The sequence below is a fragment of the Aethalodelphis obliquidens genome, unplaced genomic scaffold (genome assembly GCF_003676395.1).
Source record: "Aethalodelphis obliquidens isolate GAN/ISIS:26980383/991018 unplaced genomic scaffold, ASM367639v1 scaffold28, whole genome shotgun sequence".
Classification (NCBI taxonomy): domain Eukaryota; kingdom Metazoa; phylum Chordata; class Mammalia; order Artiodactyla; family Delphinidae; genus Aethalodelphis; species Aethalodelphis obliquidens.
In genome coordinates, this window is record NW_020837972.1 from 16,303,069 (window position 1) to 16,321,034 (window position 17,966).

At 50.8% G+C, this 17,966-nt stretch overlaps 1 protein-coding gene across 7 annotated transcripts in view; it reads right to left on the reverse strand.

Moving 5' to 3' along the window:
* The window catches only part of CAMKK2 (calcium/calmodulin dependent protein kinase kinase 2), a 56,537-nt gene extending 39,167 nt beyond the window's left edge, over window positions 1-17,370 (reverse strand). For 2 of the 7 annotated variants that reach the window (XM_027124822.1, XM_027124817.1), the window contains exons 1-2: window positions 16,807-17,364; window positions 699-1,216 (exon numbers count right to left, since the gene is read on the reverse strand). In XM_027124822.1, coding sequence (XP_026980623.1) covers window positions 699-1,151 — 453 coding nt within the window. In that variant the 5' untranslated portion in view covers window positions 1,152-1,216; window positions 16,807-17,364. Of the gene's footprint in view, window positions 1-698; window positions 1,217-16,806 lie in introns of all 7 variants that reach the window. The other 5 variants (XR_003436744.1, XM_027124820.1, XM_027124819.1 and 2 more) reach the window with 5 other exon arrangements.
* Window positions 17,371-17,966: the final 596 nt, after the last annotated feature.

A 17,966-nucleotide genomic window follows, 5' to 3' on the forward strand; every position in this document is an offset into this window, starting at 1 on the left:
AACAGCAAGGGTAAAGGCCTAACGGAGGGGATGAGGAAGACAAAGAAGTGGGTAAGGTCGGAGCTCTGTGAGTTGGCAGCACAAAGGTAGGAGATGGGGCAGGAGGTGAGGCGGGGGCGGATCAGGCCCTGTGAACCCTGCTGGGGATCTGAGTTCCAACCCACCTCCCAGAAGTTTATAGTAAAGATCAAGTGAGAAGTTCAGGTACAGTGCTGAGGACAGTGCCTGGGGAGGCAAACACTCAGCAACTGGGGCCGTGCTGTTTGTCAGGGTGCGAGGCCTCTCACTGACCCACCATCCCCATTTCAGAGTCCCCAGCACTACTTCCAACTGCCAGCACGTGCATCTCTTTGTGAGAGGCTCTGTCTGTCCCCGAGATGCTCTGCCCATACTCAGGGACTGCCAGCAGTTGGTGTAACAGGCCCGCCCTGTTACACCAGGTGGAATAACTGGCCCTCAGGTGGAATAACTCTGGGGCTCGTGTCCTACGCTGTCTCCCAGGGCTGCCCAGAGGTGGAGGCCCAGATGCCCACAGCGGTAACTGGCTCCAACATGCACCCTTTATTGACGTCTCCCTGGGTTTCCTGGGGTCACCTCCCCAATCAACTGGTTGCGCTGGAATCCTTCTGGGGGAGCCCAACTTAACGCGGAGACATTCCGGGCGCGGGGCAGGGCACCAGGGGCCGCCGCTCACATACCTGCAACCCGGTGATGGAGACGTGGTGCGACTCCACCGTGGGCCTCCGGGGCAGCCGCGGCGAGGACTGCGGAGAGCCCACGGGCGAGTGGGGCAGGGCCGGGTAGACGCAGCGCCCATTCGCATCCAGCAGGGACCGCTCCTGCAGAGAGAGCTTGCGACTGGAGAGGTGGGGCCGGGCCTGGGACCCGGAGACGTTGAGGGGGACCTCTCCGCCAGGGGCCTCCAGGGGCCGGTCCCGGGCCAGGCCGCTGTCCACAGCGCAGGCCGGCTCGCACTCAGTGACCACGATGAAGGACTCCATGCCCAGATGGATGCTCAGGGACGAGAGGCCCCGCAGGGCTTCACAGGGTTTCTGGCCTTCGCTGCTATTACTGTTGCCGCTCCCGCCCCCCAGCTCATCCTGGGGGGCGGCCCGGTCGCTACTGGGCTGGCTAGAGACGCATGATGACATGGTGCGTGTGCCGACCTCATGCGACACGCACGTGCCCGGGCACTCCCATCCGGCAGCTGCACCACCTGCAGAGAGAGGAAGGGTCACCTGCCCCCATCCTGTGCGGCAGGGGCAGGGAAGGGGGTGTCTCCTGCTGGGCCAGACTGGTGCCTCATTCCTGCTTTGAGTCGCCGTCCTTGAAAAAAATATCTTGCAAAACAGTGTGATCTGAAATCTTTTGCGTCTATATAGAAGAGCTTACTCCACATTTCCTCACTGTATCCATTTCTTTAAATTGATGTATAGTTGATTTACAACTCTGTGTTAGTTTCAGTTGTATAGCAAAGTGATTCAGTTATACATATGTATACATTCTGTTTTATATTCTTTTCCATTATGATTTATCACAGGATATTGAATATAGTTCCCTGTACTATACAGTAGGACCCTGTTGTTTTACATTTCCTCATCTTAAAAGCCCCTTGTCACACAAACAAGAATCCCAAATTCAATTCCTGTAGAAAACAAGTATGAGAAAACCCCAAAATAGAGCACCCATGCCTCCTACAAAGGTGGCAGCTACTTCCAGCTCAAGCCAATTGTTGTTAAACAGGGACTGGGGCCTAGAATTGTCTGGTTATCTCTCCAACCCCTCTTTTTTTTTTTTTTTTTTCAAGAGAAGCCCTAAAGCCAGGATGGTAAGTGAGATCTCTTGATTTTTTTTTTTTTTAATTAGCAATTATTTTAAAATGCTGGGCAGGCCAAATGAAACACTTCCACATGGTGACCTCTAGGCTGCATCACTTCACAATAGCAATGATTCAGACAGCTCTTTACAGTTTATAAAATATCTTCCACACCTCAGGATAATTTCACAAGCACCCTAGCTTGTTGGTTTGCCATTATACCCTCATTTTGTAAATGGGGAAACTGAGGCTCAAGAGAGTGAGAGGGATTTGTCCAGGTCTCCTAATGCAAAGACCATGAGCACAGGAGTCCAGTCCCCTGGCCTGGCCTGGCCAATGATTCTCAACTGAGGAGTGGGGGTCAGGGGTCACACCAGCAGAGAGTGTGTGAGCCAGGGAAGTTTGTGTCGTCTGAGGAGCTAGGCTCAACATACCTATTATCTAATGTTTCCCTAGTTCAGCCCCCAGCTAGTACTTGCAAGATGTAAGGCAAACATGAGATTAAAAAAAGTTAACATCAAATAGCTTGGCGGTTCCTCAACAAATTAAACAGAGAATTACCATATGACTGAGCAATTCCGTTCCTAGGTATATATCCAAACAACACTACTCACAACAGCCAAAAGGGAAAAAACAACCTACATGTCCACAGACAGATGAATGGATAAGCAAAATGTGGTCTGTCCACACAATGGAATATGACTAGAAAGGAATGAAGAACCGACACAGGCTACAAGCTGCATGAACCTCAAAAACATGATGCTAAGTGAAAGACGCCAGACACAAAAGGGCACATGTGTATAACCCTATTTATATGAAATTTTTTTTTTGGCCATGTCACGTGGCTTGCAGGATCTTAGTTCCCCAAAAAGGGATCGAACCCCTGCCCCTGCAGTGGAAGCGCAGAGTCCTAACCACTGGACAGCCAGGGAATTTCCCTGTATGAAATTTTTTAAATAGGCAAATGCATACAGACAGAAAGTAGATTAGTGGTTGCCTAGGGCTGGGGAGGTGTTTGGGAAAAGGGGAGTGACTGTCAATAGGTATGGGGTCTCCTTTTGGAGTGATGAAAATATTCTGGAACTAGATAGAGATGGTGGTTGCACAACACTGTGAACGGACTAAATGCCACTGATTTGTACATTTTTAAATAGTTAATTTTATGTGAATTAAAAAAAAAGATTGACACACTCCCTTAGACTGTCAATTCCTTCTGTCTCTGGGACAGAATATTAACCTTTGGTTTGTATGTTTGACAAATTCTGCTGGACAAATGTCACAGGTACCACTGGAATTCAGGGAGTATATCCACAGATGCAGACAGTGGCAGCTCTGTGCTGATCACCCACGTCACAAAGGTGCCAGGAAAACAGTGAGAGCTGAGTAGAGGGATTTTATGAATGAATAAAATGATATCTCTTTAAGACACTGGGTGGCAGTGGGGGGATACAGAGGAAAGTAAAGATGGGAGCAGAAAGCCAGTGCTTCCTGGAGGGCTTGGTTGAGGGGCAGAGAAATGCTACCCGCCCTCTTGGGACAGTCCTGCAATAAGTATTTATGCAATAGCTTCTATGTATGCAATCTGGACCATGACGTGGGCAGATGGGGTCCCTTGTGGAACAGGGAAAGATCAATGGGAAAGGCACTAAGGAACTAACAACAGCATGCCAGCCCGGACATGGCACAATTTTTGAACACAGAGTACAGTGTAAAGGAATAACAAAGTACCCAGTCATGTGACAAGATGCTCAGCCTCAGTTATAGTAAGAGAAGTGCAAATTCAAACTACAACGAAATGGTTTGGTGGCTCCTCAAAAAGTTAAATGTAGAATTATCATTTGACTCAGCAATTCCTCTTCTAGGTATGTGTATATATATATATATATATATATATATATATATATATATATCCCCAAAAGAATTGAAAGCAGGGATTCAAACAGATACTTATACACCCATGTTCACAGCAGCATTATTCACAATAGCCAAAAGGTTGAAACGTCCCAAGTTTCCATCAATGGAAGAATAGATAAACAGAATGTGGTCTATTTATACAACAGAACACTATTCAGCTATAAAAAGGAATAAAGTTCTGACACATGCTACAACATGGATGAGCCTTGAAAGCATGCTAAGTGAAACACGCCAAATATTAAAGGACAAATACTGTATGACTTCACTTATAGAATAGGCAAATTCATAGAGACGGGAAGTTTAGAATACAGGTTACCAGAAGAGACCGGGGGAGAGGGGAGCAGCAAGTCACTGCTTAAGGGGTACAGAGTTTCTACTTGGGGTGATGAAAAAGTTCTGGAAATGGATAGTGGTGATGGCTGCACAACATTCTGAATGTAAATAGTGCCATTGAATTGTACATCTAAAAGTGGTTAAAATGGTAAGTTTTATGTTATATATATTTTACCAAAATTAAAATAATAATAATAAAGCTACAATGAAATATCTTTTTTCCAACTATCGGATTGGCAAAGACAAAAAATATAATAACAGCACTATTTTGATGAGGCTATGAGCAGTATGAATTAGTATCACCTTTATGAAGGGAAATTCACCAATATCTAAAAAAATTCCAAATGCACATACCTTTGACTTACCAATTCTGCACCTGGGAGTATTTACCTTAAAGACAATCTCACACACAAAAAAATGATATACGTACAAAATTATTTTGCTAGTGTGGTTTGAAATGACTATCCACAGGGGACTGAGTAAATAAAATGAGGTACATGTCGCCCAGGAGAAAATCATGCATTTATTTTAAAAGAGGTGACTCTGTACATCCTAATGTGAATTAGCTCCAAGACACACCGTTACATGGAAAAAACCAAGGCATTCGGATGCTGCTGTTGGCATAGGGGGAAAAGGGCCATACGCGCATACATAATCATATGCAGAGCATACTTCTGGAAAGATACACAAGAAAATGATAAGAGTGGCCTCAAGAGAAGACAACTGGTTTGCAGAAGTGGGGGGGAGGCAGGGTGGGAGGGACTTAACTGTCACTGTATTTACTTTTATTTTTGTAAAAGTAAGTGTGCAAAGAGTAACTATTCAGAAATGAATTTTTAAAGGAAAGTAACCATAACCACAATGGGAGTTAGGATGATCAGGCCCGAGTGCTACCTCCGGGGCACGAGGCAGAGGGAGCGAGCAGTTGGCTCTATCTCCTAATCCCTTATCCCACTCTGACTGTATCTGAGAAAGAAATCATTAAATGTGTCCCTGTCTTGGCTTCCTCATCCGTGAAAGAATACAACCCAAGTTCAATGTTCTCCACGGTCTCAGCTGCTGTTCCTTTACATATGCTTTTTATAATCCTTATTTCCCAGGAGGGGAAAAGCAGGGTCCCTGAAGTTCGACTGCCTGGGGCCGCAGCCTCAGTTTTCTCTTCTATAAAATGGGCACTCACCCAAGAGTCATGAGGACTAACTGAACTAAGAACTCAGTATTCATGTCTGGTGCATGGTTAAGTGCTCAAAGAGCTCTTCTTTCAACAAATACTTCCTGAATGCCTACTACCTGCCAGGCTATGCTCCAGAATGTTCCTCCTCCTGTGTGTGTTCTGTAGCCCTGGGAGTGTGGGCCTGCCTCCCCTCCACTGGCCCGTCCTCCCTCCCAGAGCCACCTCTGACATGGCTGCAGAGTTCCTGAAAAGAAAACTAGTCTGGCAGCACCTGAGACAGTTAATGGAGAATTTTTCTTCTTGCCAACAGAAAAACAATTGCTTATCGATCGCCACTCCAGGCCAAGGACACCAAGCCATCCACCCCCGGCAAAGCCGCATTTAATCAGTCTCCTTGACGAGCTGGCGTCTGGCTCCGTGCCTTGGCCCTTGAGGCCTGGAGGAGAAAGGAGAGAAAAAAATGCACTGGCTGGCTCTGAGGCAGAGGTGCGGGCCCCTGTGCTGGAGGGATAGGTGTGTTCAGGTCTCAGGAAAGAGCCCCAAGGGACACAGACCACAGTGCCTCGAGGCCACCTGGAGGCCCCTCACTGGTCTGCAGCAGGCCTGGCAGGCAAGGACTTGGCCATTCAGCACCACTGACCCCACAGAGTCCAGGCCAGAATCTGACCGTTTCTGAGGGCACAGATCGTATGAGGTCACACACCTTTTAAGGATCTGTTGAAAGCCACCAACACTCCCAGGAGAAGAAAAATCATACAAAAAGACAATGGTTTGCATTATAACAGCTAACATCCAACTGAGCATTTCTTCACCAAACATTGAAACAGCTCTGCCTGGGTCATTTAATCCTCACGGCCCTCTGAGAGGGAGGGACAGCTAAGCATTCAGTTTTGGGGGGGCCGAGGTTTGACGAAATTCCAAAAGCCCCCTCCCCGAGCCTCCTGCCCCAATACATGGGTCCTTCCCCAGGCTCTGAAGCCTCCCCACTGCCCTTGGCTGGCAGCCCTGAGCTCCCCTCCCTCCCCTCTCACAGGCAGCTCCATAGAGGACCAGACCCTTCCTGGAGCAGATAAACCCGGCTCCAGGCCAGAACGAAGGAGCGCTCATTCCTCTGCCAGGAAGCCAAGTGCCAGCGGCCTCCAGGAAACACATTCCCATATCCTGGGGGCATTTTCCAACCTGCGCCTGCTTACCAAATGCCCAGCCGCCACCACCACGGAGCCGCAGCACAGCAAGTAGCCAGTGAGTGGGCCCGTGACATGCCCTGACCCATGATACACCCTTTGCATGGTCCCCTGAGGTCCCGGGCAACACGGGACAACAAAGAGGCCCAAAATAGCTGTGAGGATCCTGCCAAGGCCAGGGACAATGTCCTCCCTGGGATAACAGGCTTGGCCAGCCACATCTTCTCTCACCTGGGGAAACTGAGGCCCAGGGAGGTGCTAAAGGAAACCCACTCACCCATTTGTTCTTTCCACAAGTAATTACTGGGGACCTACTATGTGCCAGATAAACAAAACAGATGTGATTTCTGAAAAGTAGGGGCACAAGTGACTCTATAAGCACAAACTGGAGGAGAAAACCAGGATGAGATAAAAAAAGAACAACATAGGGACCCAGGGGAGATCTGAATGGGAGGGGGTGAGTCAAGGAAGGCCTCACTTGGGAAAATTATATTTAGGCTGAGACCTACAGGGTGAGTAGGTGCTAAGGGGGTGGGAACTTGCTCCAGAAGGACGAAACACATTCTGAGAAGGCCTCGCAGCAGGAAAGAGGTGGGAGAGCGGAGAGAACAGAAAGAAGACTCCTGGGATTGAACGAGGTTGGGAAGGGGGTGAGGGTGGATGGGCAGGCTGGAGGGGCCAGAGCACAAGAGCTTTGTAGGAAGCTGATGAGAGCAGGAGGGGTGTCCCAGGCAAAGCCATAGGGACCCCACTCGGCATCTGTTATGGGATGTGGAATTGTGACCCCCTAAAAAGATATGCTGGAGTCCTAATGCAATATGACTGGTGTCCTTATAAAAAGGGGGAAATCTGGACAGACCCGCACACAGGGAGAACACCATGAGAACGTGAAGGCAGAGGTTGGGGTCCTGCACCTACAAGCCAAGGAACGCCAGATTGCCAGCAGCCATCAGACGCCAGGAGACGGTCACGGACCAGATTCTCCTTCATGACCCCCGGAAGGAACCGACCCTACCAACACCTTGGTCTCGGACTTCTGGCCTCCAGAACTGTGAGATAATACATTTCTGGGTTTAAGCTGCCCAGTTAGTGGTACTTTGTCAAGGCAATCCCAGCACACTAACACAGCTCCCCTCCCAACCACAGAAGCCTGCTGCCCCAGGGGCCACGGATTCAGAGGGTGTTTCCCAATACTTAAGTGGGAGACCTGGGAGGCTCAGTTGTATAGCCGATGCAGCGCTGAGGCTTGACACCAGCTGGAATATTCCAGATGCGGGGCCTTGGCCCAAACAAGCAGTCGTATCAAATTCAGTGACACAGACTCTTACAACTGTCTTTCCTTGCATATTCTTTAGTTTAGAGGCACTGAAACTGATTGTCTCCCCAGAGACAAGGGCCCTTCCTTGGCAGAGGGCACGAGGGATAGTGCTGGCTTTATTTTATCTATCTATCTATCTGTCTGTCTATGCCACACTGCAAGGCTTGCAGGATCTTATTTCCCCAACCAGGGATTGAACCCAGGCCCTCGGCAGTGAAAGCACCAAGTCCTAACCACTGGACAACCAGGGAACTCTGACAGTGCTGGCGTTAGTGTGCACAGACCCCATCCCATCATAGTCCCCGGAGCAAACAGTCCCTATCGTGTGACATCTGGCCACCGATGTATTTTGCTTGGCCTACACTGTATTTAAAACTATTTGAATGAGATGCCAACATTTTAGAACCAGGAGAGTTCAGATAAAAATCAAAATTTCCAGAGTCTCTTGAAGAACTGGACACTGTCAGCACTGGACCTCTATTCACTCCTGGTAAAAACTCCCTGAAGCTTTGGACAGGAGATATGCTCGCCGGCGTGCCACAGTCCTCACTGCTTCCCCTCATCTCCCCAACGCCAAGGACAGGCTGAGTGTCCTATTACATGTCCTTCCCTTTTCTACCTCTCATGACCTATCTCACCCCTACAGGCCCTACTTTGAGATGCACTGGATATTAGTGCTATAATATCAGTGGTCACCTGTTCCAACAATTTCATTTCACCAATAAGAAAATGAAGGGTCAGAAAGGTTTACTAATTTTTTTTTTTTTTTTTTTTTTGCAGTACGCGGGCTTCTCACTGTTGTGGCCTCTCCCACTGCGGAGCACAGGCTCCGGACGCGCAGGCTTAGTGGCCATGGCTCACGGGCCCATGGGCCCAGGCGCTCCGTGGCACGTGGGATCCTCCCGGTCCGGGGCACGAACCCGCGTCCCCTGTATCGGCAGGCGGACTCTCAACCACTGCGTCACCAGGGAAGCCCAGGTTTACTAATTTGTCCAAAGTTATGCAGTGGTTCCAAGTAGAGCTAAAACTGGTCTGAGTTTTTCAGAAAGGGGCTAAAAATTACAGGTACAGCCTTGCAATGTCCACATGTTGTATCCGGAATGAAGTCCAGGCTGAGCCAAAATCTCTAACAAAGGGGAATATCTAGCCCATTCCTCTGGCTCCAACCTGTGTGAGAGGGGAGAGTGTGAAGGCTCAGTGTCCTACAGCATTCAGGAAAGACATGCATGGGCACAGAGACATCGATTTGACTTAACTTGTGAGAGCCGTGCCTTTGCCTTTTTGTTTACTGCTGGACTCCAGGACCTAGAACTTTCTAGAACACTGCCGGCACTCAATAAATATTGGCTAGAGGTCATTGTTTATTTCATTCATCCCAAGGCCACTCAGAAGGTCAGACGCTTTCTTTAGCTGGCCTAGACCCTATGTTCCTTTAGTCTGATAACAGCAGCCTGATTTATGTCTGGAACCCATCCTTCTGTGTGAAAGGTGACTCCATGGAGCTGTCCGTGCCATCAACTTCAGGGGTTCCACTATGACTCGAGTCTGGTTAACTGGGCATTGATTGCTCTGGTCAAGTGATTGTTTCAAGAGTAGATGTGTGGGGCTTCCCTGGTAGCGCAGTGGTTAAGAATCTGCCTGCCAGTGCAGGGGACACGGGTTCGAGCCCTGGCCTGGCAAGATCCTACATGCCGCGGAGCAACTAAGCCTGTGCAACACAATTACTGAGTCTACACTCTAGAGCCTGCGAGCCACAACTACTGAGCCCGTGTACCACAACTACTGAAGCCCACACACCTAGAGCCAGTGCTCTGCAATAAAAGAAGCCACCGCAATGAGAAGCTTGCGCGTGGCAACGAAGAGTAACCCTCCCTTGCCACAACCAGAGAAAAGCCCGCATGCAGCAACAAAGACCCAACACAGCCAAAAATAAAATAAATAAATTTATTAAAAAAAAGAAAAAGAGTAGATGTGTGACCCAAGTCAGTCTACTAAGTTTTATTCTAGGATTTTGTGGAAGTATTAAGAATGTCTCTTTCTGTGGCACACAGAGCAATGAAGATGTACTTCTAGAGTTACCAGGGGCTTGGGAGAACCCTGCCTTAGAATGAAGTTGACAGAGAGAGAAGAGAGCCAACAGATAGAAAAGAACTAAAACTGGAGACACTGCATGGGCACCTGGATCCAGCCATGCTTGAAGCCCACCTACCCCAGGAGTTTTAAACTACATGAGTCAATAAATTCCCATTTTTGCTTAAGTTAGTTTGCAGTTGGTTTTCTGTCATTTACAATCAAAGGTCCTAACGGACAGATGACACAGAGCTGACTGACAGAAAAGCTTTTCCACTAAGCTCCCTGCCAGATGATAAGCTGCCTACACCTTAAGGCTCCCAACCAGGCCAAACTGTCAGGCAGCTGCAACTCCCCTGACAGCCTTCACCTTGATGGTTTGGCAGAAACAAGAACTTCCAAACTCATTTTTAATTTCTTTTTTTTAATTTTAAAGGAAAAAAAATCAAAAACAGGGAAGGAAAGGGCTTAAGAATAGGATGAAATGAAGGAAAGAAACTGACTAGTACTTTTAACACAAGCATCACATCACTACCGTGGCAGCCATAGTAGTTGTAGATACAGTAACAGTGATGACTAGTCTTCTTTATTGCTGGCCAAGTGCCAGGCGTTATTCTAAGCACCTTGCATGTATCACCTCATTTAACCATCACAATAAACTTATGAGTTAGTTACTATTATCATGATCTCACCAATGAGGAAACTGAGGCACAGAGAGTCTGAGTGACTTGCCCCAAATCACACAGCAGTTTGGGAGGGCACAGGTGTGAAATCAAAGGCTCCTAGAAAGGGGGGCACATCGTGATCAGGGGTACAGCCCTTCTCCTTAGCTGGTGACCTTGAGGATAACAATACCTACCCCACCTACCACACAGGCCCCTGCACACAGCAAATGCTCCCTAAACAGAAGCTGTTGCCAAGAAAGCACTTCAAGGGCTATCAAATTCAAGCCCCTCAATTGGCTTTAATTTACATTAAAATAAAATTTTTGTTTCTAATCACAACCTGCCAACTTAACTCTTTTCATCTTCCCTTCTAATTCTTATCCATATGCATCACTTTCTACAAAATTAAAAGCAAAGTGTGCACATAATTTCGCATCCTTATTTGTGTCACAAGAACTTTGCACGCACTCTCACAGCTTTCATAATCAATGCACTAGGGCTCCAGAAGGAGTGGCTGAGACCCAGGGAGGTGAGACAACCTCTCCCAGGCAGCCCAGCAGGTTCTAGGCTAGGCCAGGGCATGACCCCTGACCCCTGCAGTGTCCCCTTCAGCCCTGGATGCTGGCGGAGCAAGAAGCTCCACTGCCTTAAGAGTTCCTAGGGAGCTACTGTTGGGTCAATCATGAAGTATCACGGAGAAGCGGCCCGCATCACACACCCGGTACCTAAAGCCAGGTGTGCACAGGAGGCCCCTGCCTTGAAGAGCCAGTAAGTGTGAATGGGTGAGTGTGGGTGTGGATGTTGGGGGTATTTAGAAAAGGGAGGTGGGGACCATCATACTTCCTTCCTCTTCTCCTACTGAATCCATCCCAGTCTTTCACTGAACCTAAGGAAGAGGCTGGGAAACAACTGAAATTTCAATTTTTAATGAAAAGAAAAAGACTTTGACTCCAACATTCTGTAGCTTGACAAATCAGAGAGGGAGGGGGCTGGCTGGGAATCCACAGGCATCCGGGCCTCGCCCACTCACAGCCCTTCTCCTCCTTCTTCCCTGCTGTTTGGAGGTGATGCTAAATCTAGCTGCTCCCTCCCCAGCCTCCAGCACAAAGCAACCCCAGGCAGGGCCAAAGAAGGGCTGGGAGCTGGCTCCCGGGGTCCAACCCTGTCCCTGACACCTGTACCCAGAGGGCAGGAGAACTGTCTGGGAAGAATCTAAATAAAATCTCTTTCTGCCAGAGGTCTTAACGGCAAAATCCCAAAGTAGCTTGAGAAACCCATAAGGGAGGTGTCCTTTCCTCCACACCCTGCCCACCACCCAAACCACTGGTTCCCCATTTAAACTTCTCCAGCAGAGGCTTATCTCAGCCACCTCCCACAACGTCCCTTCCCCACCCACTCCCACTCACTTCCTACCTCATGCCCAAGCAGAGGGGCAAGACCTTGGCCTCTCCCCCCATTTCCTTGGGGGACCATCAGTCGCTCCTCTCCAGGTTGGAATTAGCATTTTTATCTCTGCAACCGCCATCTCTCAACTATTTACAGAAGCCAACGGGATAAAAAGGGACAACATAAAAATAGTTGCTCAGCAGCTTTCAGGATGGGGTGAGGGTAAGGGCACAACAGACTCTTCCAATTTTCTTTCTCTCCTTTTCAAAAGGGAAAAATGCTACAATTGTTCATCTTTTCCAAAGCGATCCCCAACAGTTCCAGACCCCTCACCCAAGAGCTCCTAAGGGACAAGGACCAAGTCCCAGTGTTCCTCGGTTCCCAGGGCAGGGCTTGTCACCAGCCCCTCCCAAAAGTGTGGGTTCAATGAAAGATCATCAGGGTTCCAGAGCCAGCGGCCTGCTCTGTCCCGTTTCCATCACCTCCTGGTTCTCCTTCCAGCCGTCCAAAACCATGAGCCAGTCAAAAACAAAACAAAACTTTGGGTTTTTTCTCTATCCTTAAAATGGTTCATAATTGAGGGGGAAAATTCAGCAGCAACACTACGCACATGACTGAAACTGAAAACACTGGCAGCTAAAATAGTTCCTTCACCATTTTTGTCACTAGCATGCCCCAGCAGGGAATGCCAGAGCCAGAGGTCTTCCCTATGAAGTCTAACAGCGCTCACCTCCTTTTAAATATGCCCCTCTTTTTGGTTTTATCGGGGAAGGGATCCAATCAGGGAAGAAAGAAAAAATAATCATTCAAAATCTTATTTTCCTGAGAGCACAAGCATTTGGAAATCATTTCCACACCATAACCTCCTGGAGAATGTGGATTCCACTCCATGAGAAAACGGGCACCGTTTGGCATCATAAGGAGGCCGAGGGAGACGTGAGAGCTCAGGATTAGAAGGTATGTCAGGAAACTATACAGATCTCAGGGGACTTGGGCCTTGATTTTCTCAGCTGTAAAATGAAGTTGCAGCAACCCACCTAAAGGGCAGCTGTAGAGTCAATCTTCTATAAAAGTGCCCAGCACGTGGGCTTCCCTGGTGGCACAGTGGATGGGAGTCTGCCTGCCGATGCAGGGGACGCGGGTTCATGCCCCGGTCCAGGAGGATCCCACATGCTGCGGGGCGGCTGGGCCCGTGAGCCATGGCCGCTGAGCCTGCGCGTCCGGAGCCTGTGCTCCGCAGCGGGAGAGGCCGCAGCAGTGAGAGGCCCGCGTACCGCAAAAAAAAAAAAAAAAAAAGTGCCCAGCACACAACATGGCTCATAGATGGTGCTCTCTTTAAAAAGACCATGTTCTCCCTTCTTCTCTGCCCTCCACTCTTCCCAGCCATCAAATGGGAGGGGTTGAAGGGCTGGAATTTTCTAGACTTCCTCCTAGTTCAGTTTTCACGCTGCTCCATTTCCACGTCCTTGGAGGGCATTCCTGGCAAAGCTATCAGGAGACTGAGTTGACTCCATGCCTGGCCACAGGGTTCAAGCACCAACTGTCTGGTGAGGCCTTCTCTACTTCATGGATTTACTTACCTGGAAAAAGGTCTCACAAAATATATACCAATAAAATCACATGGGACCTACATTTAACAGAAAAGGATGAAACTGAATGAAATCCAGGCTCTCCCTGAAAATCACACTTGTAATACCTGTGAGGTGATCTGGGAGGCGATAGGCTAAGACGGAAGCTAGGATTCTCGTGGAGGAGCAGGTGGGAGCGGCGTTAAGGGAGTCTCGAAAACCTTGTTCCAGGAAGCTCGTCTCCAATTGATTTTGGAGAACCTTCCTTCCATCACCCTCTCCCTGCAAATTCAGTGACAACACAGTGTTTTGTGCCCAGAGGTTTATTAGTTGGGGGCTGTGGAGACAAAGGAATGGTCAAAGTGGCCTTAAGAAGCTCTTATGGCAGAAACAACCCAAATGTCCACCAAAAGATGAATGGATAAGCAAAATGTGGTATTATCCATACATGGGAATATTATTCAGTCATAGAAAGGAAGCACTGATATATTCTACAACATGGGTGAACCTTGAAAATATTATGCTCAATGAAAGCCAGACACAAAAGGTCACATATTGCTAACAGGTCAGTAAAGTTGTAACAAGCACAGCCTGAAAGAAGAAAAGTCACTTCCAAAAGGGAAATGCAATTTCCTCAGTCTTCCAGGAAAGAAGGCACAGAAGTGAGGCTGAAGGCCACTGCAGCACCATGGAGCCAGTGAACCCCACATCTGGGCTCTCTAACCCAGTCCAAAGAGGAGGAGCTACTGGGAAAGCAAAACATCTGCGAAAAATAGCAAAACAAGGCCCTCTGACCAGAAGGAAAATCTGAAATAGCATTTGCCCGAAATCCCCGGGATCAGGAAAGGAAATGGGAACCATATGCTTCTCACAACCCAGAAGGCGGCATGTTGTGGAGGTCACAAGTGATCCTGAACGAGCTATTTAGCTTCTCCAAGCCCTTCCATAAAATGGGTTCATGATGGGGTAAGGGTGATTCTGCGGCCCACTTTAAAATCTGAGCCCAAAAGCCTTGAAAACAGGCTTGGCCTGGCCCTCCCGCCTATCCCTTCCGCCTGAGAGAGGTGCTTCCCCACCCACCAGCCCATCTTGGATGCAGTTCTCAAGGAGGGCATTCCAGGTCACTCCAGAAAGTTCCCTCTGCTAGGTCATCCTGTCCTAGTCCCTTCCCTCCTACTCCCATCCAATCTCCACTTTTCAGCCCATCCTTCAAAATTCAGTACAAACGATACCTCCTTCAGGAAGCCTCCTGGATTCACACCTGCCACAAAGGATTTCTCCGGAACCCCCACTGCCCTTTGCTTCCTCACTCCCACAGCGCTTATTCCTCCTGGTATTTCTCAACAGGAGCACTGCTGGCATTCAGGGCAGGGCAATTCTTCACACCTGCTGTGAATCTGGCCTGCTTGCAGGATATGCGGCATCCCCAGCTCCTGCCTAGCAAAAGTCAGGAGTGCTCAGCGTCATTTTGACAACCGAAATTCGCCCCACACTTCTCCAAACGCTCACCAGGAAGGTGGAACCACCCCCGATGAGAACTACTGCATAGTTATTAGTGAATATATTTGTCTACCAGCCCACTAACAACCTGGAAACAAACACAAGCCCACGTCGATCAGCCACACCACCATGGCTCCTTAGGTTGTTTTAGCAAACATTTGTGGGCTCCCCAGGAACCTGAGGGCAGCCTTGCAAAGGCCTCTGCTCTAAAACAGGTGGTAAAGTGCAAAGGCTTTAAGACCTGACATGCCTGGGTTGGCTGTGTGATCCTGGACAAGTAACTTAACCTCTCTGAGTCCTTCTATAAAATGGGCTAACTCCTAGCAATACGGCAGGATTGTTTTTAGCCTCAATTTCCTCACTTCTCCGATGGAGATAAAAATCTCTGCGTCACAGGACTCTGGTAGGCAGTAAATGGGATAATGCCTGCAACACATAGCACAATATCTAACACACAGTCAGAACTCAATAAATGTTAGTTATGAACATTATTATTATTATCATCCAAGTTAGGGCCCCATCAAATGATGGCTATTACTTTTTATTACAAAAACACATTGTGTGCTTTCCCTACAAATGGCTGCTTTCTATACAGGAAGAGTTTCAGACCAGCAATCTGGAAAGAAGTTACAGGACCCACCACGAAGCTGCATTTTGCATAGCATGCACACTGTTTATTCTTAAAGTGTATGCTTTTGTGAGGTGGTTTGTGGGGGAGGGAGGGCTATCTCCCCCAAAGGCCTACCCTTGTTGCTGCCCCTGCCTCCCCCTAGGAACAAGGGAGTCTTTCCGGACAGAGCTATCTTACTCTGTCTCCTGGGGGCAGAGCCAGGGGAGGGGGAGTGGTAAATGACAGCAAAGCTCTAAGGCACAAGAAGTTTCTGTCTCCAGGACTGTGGGACTTCCAGACTGAGGAAGGTAAAAGTTGCCTCACCCCAGGCCAGCGTGCCCCTCTTACTGATGGCACTGAGATCCCCGCCCCCCAAGCACCATCCCTCTGCCCCAACCTTCGCGGGGAGATAGGAGGGGCTTCGGTGCAATCTCTTCAGCGCCAAGTGAGAGAAGCAGGGCCGCTGGCAGAGCTGTGAAAACACCCCGCTTCCCAAACTGGTCAGTGCAGCGGGTGGGGAAGCCAGGAAAAGCTCAAGGCTGGAACGGGTGGCACCCCAGGCACCAAGACCCAACGCTGAGCGGGGCCGGGCCCAGCATCCCCGCGAGCCCAAGAGTCAGGCGGAGGGTGCCGGTGAAGGCAGCTCTCCGCGTTCACAGTAGGCAGCGGCCCCGAGGTGAATTTAGGTCAAAAGGACCAAGCCTGTGAGGTTCCGGCTGAGAGAAGGGGGCGGGGGCAGAGGGCCGACTGAGGCGAGGCTAAGGGACCCCGGTCCCACAGCTGCTGGTCTAGGGTCCTGCCGCCAGGTGTTCAACCCACCACGGCCCAGGTGTGCCTCCAAGACAAGAGGGGAGCGGGGACGGGGGTGCGCAAAGTCCGTTGGCCCTCTCCTCGCCTGCGCGCCCTAGCTTTCCCCACCTGTCAAACGCGAGGAGGTGGGCCTAGGCCGCCTCCAAGATCCTTGACTGCCCCGGCCCCCGGTAACAATGGTTCCAAACTCCGGGACCGACCCTGCCCGGCCCAGTCGAGGGGGCCACCCCCAGGACCCCGGTGCCCCGAGGACGCGGGGGAAGGGGCGCCGGGGGCCGCGTCCCCACGTGGCAGGGCGTGGGGCGGCGCACGTGGGGTCCCCTAGGTGTTGGGAACCTGGAGCCGGCCTCAGGGCTTTGTCTGTAATCCTGGCCGTGGTTCCGCACCCTGAGAGGGCGAGGGCTCCGGGGCTGCAGCGGCTGCGTCCCCCGCCCGCGGCCCAGCTCCCGCCAGCTCACCTGGGCTCCACGCCGCCGCCGCCGCCTCCCGCGCTCTGCGCCCCCGGCTCAGCTCCGCTGGGCTCGGCACGGCCGCGCGCTCCTCTCCGCGGCCCCGGCGGGTGCGCGGGGGGCGGGGGCGGGAGGAACCGCGGGGTCCGGGCTCGGGCGCGACGCTGCCGCGGGCTGCGCAAAGATTGGCTGCTGCCGCTGGGAACCTCGGCACGGAGCCGCCCGCGCCCGCCGCGCGCCCCCGAGGGCTCGGCCCCGCGCCGGGGAGGGGAGGGAGGCGGGAGCGGCGGAGACGAAAGTAGCGGCGCGGCAGAGGGAAGGGAGAAGAAAGGGGAGGAGGCTGAGGTGGGGGGGAAGTGAGGCCGGAACGGGAGCGGGGTCGGAAGAGGTAGCGGACCCGCGAGGAGGACAGAGACCTTGCTGGGGCGCAGGAGCGCGGGAGACTGCGCTGTAACTTTGCCCCCGCCCGCGGCGTCACCTGCCCCGGTTCTCCCCGCAGCGGCCGGGGCACCCTTGGGCAGGCCGGACGCGCCAGCTGCGCTCGCTTTGTTTAGTCAAATGCAGGGACTGCAGGGCGGCGTCTGAGCTGCGGGAAGTTCCCCAAGCCTGCGAGTCACCCGTAGCCCCGCCTCGAGGCCCGGCTCCCGTCTCCCGGCTGCTGCCCCTCCCAAGCCTGCGAGTCACCCGGGGCCCCGCCTCGAGGCTCAGCTCCCGTCTCCTGGCTGCTGCCCCTGCACCAGGCGCCCGGCGGTGGATGCGGCCTGGATTTTGGGTCACCACCCATTCGCGGAAACCCCCTTCCGCACCTGCCTCCCCATAGACCGCTGTTCGGGGCTCGCCCTAAAAGCTGGGAACTGTGTTCCTTTCCCAGCGCCCTCTCCACCCGGATGTACCAAACTACAGGAAACCCAATGAAGTTCTGGCTTTCCTGAAGACTACTTAGATGCTTTTTTGTGACATACATCATATTCTTCCCAAACATTCTACCCCTTTGCCGCCCTACTTTGCTGGAGCCCTTAGAGTGTGTTTAGTGTCCCAGCTGGGTAACAGCACTCGGAGGAGGGGCGAAAGAAGACCTCACAAGGGCTGCCTGACGCCGCAGTCCTTGGGTGGTTGCAAAGCTCAGTCCTGAGTCAAGGGCCAAATTAATTAAAGGTTCGAAGTCCCTT